The following is a 6,965-nucleotide window of genomic DNA, read 5'->3' on the forward strand; positions in this document are numbered from 1 at the left end:
GAAGAAACTGCCGAAAAACTGCGTACGTATAATTAAATAAACGCAATTTGCAATTCATTAACAATTACGAAAATTAATCACCCCTTTTAATTCTTGCAAATTTGTAATATTTAACCATGTTCATGCAATTTAGATTATGAAAATAATAAGAGGCTCTGATACCACTGTTAGGTTATGATAAATATGACAATTCATAAATCATGCGGAAAAACCATAAAGCCAGGAAAGCATATTATTTACACATAATCATTTAGCATAGTTTAGATGCATACACTATGTTGCGTGCCTTCCCTAGCTGCGCCCGAACCGAACAAGAACAAGTCTTTAGGACTCCAAGTGTCGTCCCTCCGTAGATAGTCCACAGCACGTCCGGATCCGCCTTAAGCTTGACCAACTAGGATCGCCCTTAAGGTACTTAGAATTTTCGGCTAATGTAGGCAATTGTATGACTGAATTTTTGCTCTCAAAAATCACTTTGAATACTTGAATACTCTATACAAAATAATGACACTAGGCCTTTATTTATAGAGGTATGGAAAGGGAATTGTAATCCTATTAGGATACGAATTAATTAAACTAGAATCCTAATAGAATTCTTATTTAATTAATTCATCCTTTTAGGTTTAGGAATTTAATCATATGTCGAAACCTGATAGCTTTAGGATTCGTATAGCACACAAACACACACACGCACGCACAGCAGCCCACGAGGGGCGCCATGCGCGCGCGCGCAGCCCGCGAGCTCGCAGCCCATTGCCACGAGGCCCACACGCTGCCGCAGCCTTGGCGCGCGCTGGGCCTGCCTTGCGGTGGGCCTGGCGCAGCCTTGGCTGGTGCGTTGTGGCGCGCTGGCTTGCTGGGCGATGGCCCGGCTTCGTGCTGGGCCTTCGTCTGGCAGGCCTCGTCCGATGCTAATTCGTACGATACGCTTCCGATTAATTTCCCGATTCCGGAATTCATTTCCGATACGAACAATATTTACGTTTCCGGCAATATTTCCGATTCCGGCAATATTTCCATTTCCGATAATATTTTTCGATACGTACCATGTTTCCGTTTCCGGCAACATCTACGACTTGGATAATATTTATATTTCCGATACGATCCATATTTCCGTTTCCGGTAATATCATCGTTTCCGGAGTATTCATTTCTTGCCTGTGACGATCTTAGCTCCCACTGAAACCAAGATCCGTCGATTCCGAATATCCATAGATGGAGTATTTAATGCCATTAAATACTTGATCCGTTTACGTACTATTTGTGTGACCCTACGGGTTCAGTCAAGAGTAAGCTGTGGATTAATATCATTAATTCCACTTGAACTGAAGCGGCCTCTAGCTAGGCATTCAGCTCACTTGATCTCACTGAATTATTAACTTGTTAATTAATACTAAACCGCACTTATTAGACTTAACATAGAATGCATACTTGGACCAAGGGCATTATTTCCTTCAAATCAGTCTGCAATGTCTGCGGAAATTAAGACACAATCCTGAAGACATAGAAAAAGTGTACGGGCGCTTGGTAGGATTCGGAGGGAGCATCGTTCGTCCAATCGGCTCCATTTTGCTCCCGGCCTCTGTTGGAGTTCCCCCAGTGACCAAAGAAGTTGTCATCAGGTTTATAATTGTAGCAAACCTCACCACATTCAACATCATACTTGGCCGTCCAACGCTCAACGACCTAAAAGCTGTGATCGTTCCTCATTTACTGTTGGTCAAATTTGTCGGAAGTAACGGACGCCTTGGGTCTCTCTATGGAAATCAACAGTTGGCCAGGGATTGTTACTTATCGACATTGGAGTCGACGGCCTGGGGAGCCTCTCCGAAGGGAAAAGAGCAAGCTAAACCTCTGGCAAGCCGTCGTAAAACCCGGGAGACACCAACGGAGCACAATGCAGAAAGACGACCTGAGCCAGTGGGAGCACACTATGCTATAATTCTGGACTTAGCAGACCCGTCTCGAACGGTTCCCATTGGGGTCCACCCTGACGACCCCATGTCAGCAGCATTAGTGCAACTGCTCCGAGAATACAAGGAAATTTTTGCCTTCACGGTAGAGGAGATGCCAGGCATAGACCCGGCGGTGGCCGTGCATAAGTTAAATGTGGACAGCGCTGTAAAGCCAGTACGACAAAAGAAGAGGAATCATGGAGAAGCAAGAAATTTGGCCGCCGCTGCTGAGGTTAAGAAACTAATGGATGCAGGCTTCATACGTCCGTGTCAGTACCCAGACTGGGTAGCTAACGTAGTCCTGGTACCCAAGCCCAATGGGACGTGCAGGATGTGTGTTGATTACACCGATCTCAATAAAGCTTGCCCTAAGGACAGTTTCCCACTGCCAAAGATAGACCGACTCGTCGACTCAACAGCCGGACATGCCATGTTGAGCTTCATGGACGCCTACTCCGGATTTCACCAGATCCCATTATGGCCCGAAGATCAGGAGAAGACATCATTCGTCACGGAACAAGGATTGTACTGCTACAAAGTAATGCCGTTCGGTTAAAAAAATGCCCCCGCCACCTTCCAACGGTTGGTGAAGACAGTTTTTGAAAAGCAGCTGGGGAGGAATATAGAAGCCTATATCGACGACATGATTATAAAAAGCAAGCAGAAGATGGATCACCTCGACGATTTGAGAGAAACCTTTGAGACCCTCAGGACATACCGGATGAGACTCAATCCCAAGAAGTGCATATTTGGGGTATCTTCTGGCAAGTTCCTTGGCTTCTTGATTGACGAAAGGGGCATTGAAGCAAATCCGGACAAAGTGCAGGCGGTCATCAATATGACGTCGCCAAGGACGGTCAAAGATGTGCAACGCCTAACTGGGTGTCTTGCCGCCTTGGGACGATTTTTATCTAGAGCTGGAGACAAGTGTCACTACTTTTTCAGTACCATCAAAAAGGGCACCCAGTTTGAGTGGACGTCGCAAGCTGAGGCTGCCTTCCTTCGCCTAAAAGAACACCTGCATACTTTGCCACGACTGGTCAGCCCTCTCTTAGGGGAAATTTTGTATCTGTACCTTGCCATCTCAGAATACGCACTAAGTGCCGTCTTGCTTACAGAGAGGGATGGGACGCAACTACCTGTCTACTTTGTCAGTCACATGCTGCAGAATGCTGAACTCAAATATCCAACAGTCGAAAAGTTTGGCTTTGCTATGTTCTTGGCTAGTAAGAAGCTTCGTCCACATTTCCTGGCTCATCGACTGGTAGTATACACGGATCAACCGCTAAAGCGGCCTTTCACCGATCTTGAAGCGTCCGGAAGAATGCTCAACTGGGCAATTGAGCTTAACGTGTTTGATATCTCGTATGAACCGCGGAAGGCAATAAAGGGACAAGCATTTGCTGACTTCATCCCGGAGCTGACCAAGCCACCCTATTTGAAGAATGAGAAAACCCAGTGGATAGTTCATATGGACGGCTCTGCCACTCAGAACGGGTCAGGAGCCGGCATTATCTGCGAATCACCAGAAGGGGATATCTACGAATATGCAATGCGGTTTAACTTTCACGCGTCAAACAACGAAGCTGAATACGAAGCCCTGATATGTGGAATTCAGATGAGCAAAGCCGCAGGGGCAACAGACGTCCTGGTTTTGTCTGACTCGCAGTTAATCGTCAGTCAGGTCAAAGGAGAATATGAGGCCAAGGATGAGGCCATGATAAAATATCTGGAAAGAGTTCGTCAAGAAGTTCAACAGCTGTCTAACTTTGAAGTACAACACATACCCCGGTTTGAAAATAACAAGGCAGACGCTTTATCCAAACTAGCAAGCTCAGCATCATGCGACACGCCACGTCATCTATTCTGGGAGGTAAAACAGTCCAAAAGCATTGACGACTCGAGAACAGACATCTTAGACCGAACAGCCACCTGGATGGATGATATTGTCAACTTCAAAATGAATGGAGTACTCCCTGATGACCCCAAGCAGGCAGAAAGATTACAAAAGAAATGCACCTGGTTTGAGATATGGAATGGAACTCTATACAAAAAAGCCTTCTCACGGCCTCTTCTTCCCTGCGTAACCCCCGAGAAGGGGCAAGAGATACTGGAAGATCTTCATCAGGGATTATGCAGCTCTCACATAGGAGGGAGGGCCCTGGCCGAAAAAGCTTTAAGAACCGGATACTATTGGCCCACTCTCAAAGAAGACGCCCTCAATTTGGTCAAGCGGTGTGATAAATGCCAACGATTTGCTCACCTAATTCGACGACCAACACAGAAACTGACGCCAATCACCAGCCCTATACCATTCGCCAAGTGGGGGATGGACTTATTAGGCCCCTATACGACGGCACCAGGAGGACTGCGTTATGTAATAGTAGTCGTCGACTACTTCACTAAATGGGTAGAAGCTGAAGCTTTAAAGAACACTAAGGCACAAGATGTGAGAGCATTCATCTGGAAAAACATAATCACAATATTTGGCGTGCCTCAGTCTATTGTCTTCGACAATGGGCCACAATTCAAGACGCCCAAATTGGAAGATTGGTTGGTTGACCATGGTATCACAGCATGTTTTGCATCAGTACGACGCCCCCAAGCTAACGGACAAGTAGAAGCATTCAACAAAATCATCTCTGAAGGGATGAAGAAGAAGCTTGATGAGGGAAAGGGTTTATGGGCCGACGAGTTACCCAATGTTTTATGGTCTATACGGACCACGGTAAAAAATTCCACAGAAGAAACACCATTCTTGTTAGCTTATGGGGCTGAAGCCGTCCTACCCATTGAAATGTGTGAACCAACCCTGCGCGTCATGTTGTTTAATGAAGATGCCAATTGGGAAATGATGAAGGCGGCCTTGGATTTCTTACCAGAAACCAGAGGGAACGCGGCTCTACGACAACAGCTATACAAACTCCGAATGACGAGGGAGTACAACAAAAGGGTTTCTAGAAGAATACTTAAAGTTGGAGATTTTGTACTTAGGAAAATGGAAGCCGTCGGACGCGCCAATGAACAAGGGAAACTCACCCCTACTTGGGAAGGTTCGTATGAGATTTACGAGGAGGTTCGAGACGGAACATACCGGATCCAGGATATGCAGGGACGTCCGATCTTGCGTACATGGAATGCGGATAACCTCAAAAAGTACTTTTTCTAGATCGACACTTATCTTGATTATATGCTTTCTAAAGACGTCTAGAACCTAGACGCACCATGTAGCATGTTTTAAACATTAAATGAAAAATTCCCTGCAAGCCGGCCTTGATGGGAAATCCTTATGGCAAATATGTTATCAAATTCCTCGGAGAAACGCAAACTAGCGCTCTCCCAAAAAAGACTAGTCGTTTAAAGGCCTAAGAAGTGGCCCAGATTAGCACCCTCACTAGGATGATCACCTAGAACACAGGGGATACACATTTCTAACACATAGCTATATAAAGTAGCAAAAGACCTCGGCAAAAAGACCAGGGCAGACATCTGACGTCTCAAGTTGGAGGCGTTAGACATAATCATAGCAAAAAAAAAAAAAATGATGACAAAAGCTAAAAAGCAATAAGACGTTCAAAAGACGCCATGTCATTCCAAAAAGTTAGTCATAATTACAAAAATTATGCACAAAGCCACTAAGCAAGGCGTCACGAAAACATGTTCAAAATAAATACAAGACGCGTAGGAGCTCATTCCTCATCCTCGCTGGGTACAAACTCAGGAGGAGTGCGTCCTTCCTTTTGAGCCTTCCCCACCTCAATCTGATAGGTGAGGAACTTCTCGAACCAGCTAAAGGGACGTTCACTTGCAAATTCAGCATTCCATGCAAGCTCCATACCCCTTCGGGTTGATTTCTCACCTAGCATGGTCGACTGGTCGAGAACGCTCTTTGACGAAGCAACCTCCTTGCTAGCCGCCTCCAGCTGGACCTCCAACTCCTTAAACTGAGTCTCAAGACGAGAAAACTCAGCTTCTTTCTCCTTTATTTTCTTGGAAAGGTCCTCCATTTCAGAAAAGTTCTGATCAATTTGCAGGAGACGAGCTGTGTTCTCAGCATTTTGGGAGGCCAGGGCGGTAGTCACAGCGTCAATCTGCTCCCGCCTGTCGAAGCGAAGCTTCTCTAGCTCAGCAAAATGCTGGTCGCCACACTGACTGGCCAGAAGACGGTGTCGAGCTTCTTCATGCACTAAAGCAGTGCGCCACTTTTTCAGTGAGTCCAGCAGAATGAACATCTGCACAAAAATATCAAGAGTAAAACAAAGAGAAACGAGTGTGTAAAAATAAAGGCATAATGAAACTCACGTCCAGTGTCGAGGACTGCATGGCGGCAAGCATATTCTCGGCCGCCTCGGGGAGAGTCTCGGCATATTGGGGAGGAATGGCATTGCGCATCGACGTCATTATCTTCCTGCGGTCATGAGAATTGAACCCGCCTGAAGAAGGGATCTGATCCAATTCAGCATCAATGTCTTTCTGAGGATCGGGAATTTCTATGGGAAAAACAACGGCCTTAGAATCCCTGGGGGAAACTAGAGAACTGCTAGACGAGGAACGGCAGGTGGTTACGATGTTAGAGTAAAACTTACCCCCAGAATTCCTAGCTCTTTCCGCCGTCTTCAGAGGGATGTTTCGGCCGACGACTTCACGAATCCCCGCAAGAGGATCAGCCGTCTCACTAGCTTTCTGGAAGCTAGGAGAAGCGGATGCAGCCTTGGGGACGGCAAACCCCTTAGGAGCCTTCGAAGCCACTGACTTGAAGACGGGTTTCCCTGTGCCGCCAGCCCTGCGCTTAGAAGAAGGAGCCACGTCCGTGGCCGCCTTCCTCGTCTTCTGAAGAAATGAAAACATATAAGTTGCAAACAATAAAGGGAATTACATAGGAAGGTTTGATCAATACCTTCTCCTCAGCAGGAGAGGGAGCCATTTGCTCTGGGATGGCTTGCTCGGCCGCCTGCTGACGCTGCCAAGCCTTATAGGTGCTGGCGTCGAGTACCTTCGCCAACCAGGACGG

General features: G+C 46.5%; 1 protein-coding gene across 1 annotated transcript; it reads left to right on the top strand.

Annotated features, from left to right (window-relative positions):
- The first annotated feature begins 3,278 nt into the window (after positions 1-3,278).
- LOC130463754 (uncharacterized) lies at positions 3,279-5,469 on the top strand. The gene is made up of 2 exons (XM_056832983.1): positions 3,279-3,827; positions 5,410-5,469. Exons 1-2 carry the CDS (start codon positions 3,279-3,281, stop codon positions 5,467-5,469), a joined length of 609 nt encoding a protein of 202 aa, XP_056688961.1.
- Positions 5,470-6,965: the final 1,496 nt, after the last annotated feature.

This window comes from Spinacia oleracea, chromosome 1 (assembly GCF_020520425.1).
Source record: "Spinacia oleracea cultivar Varoflay chromosome 1, BTI_SOV_V1, whole genome shotgun sequence".
Classification (NCBI taxonomy): domain Eukaryota; kingdom Viridiplantae; phylum Streptophyta; class Magnoliopsida; order Caryophyllales; family Amaranthaceae; genus Spinacia; species Spinacia oleracea.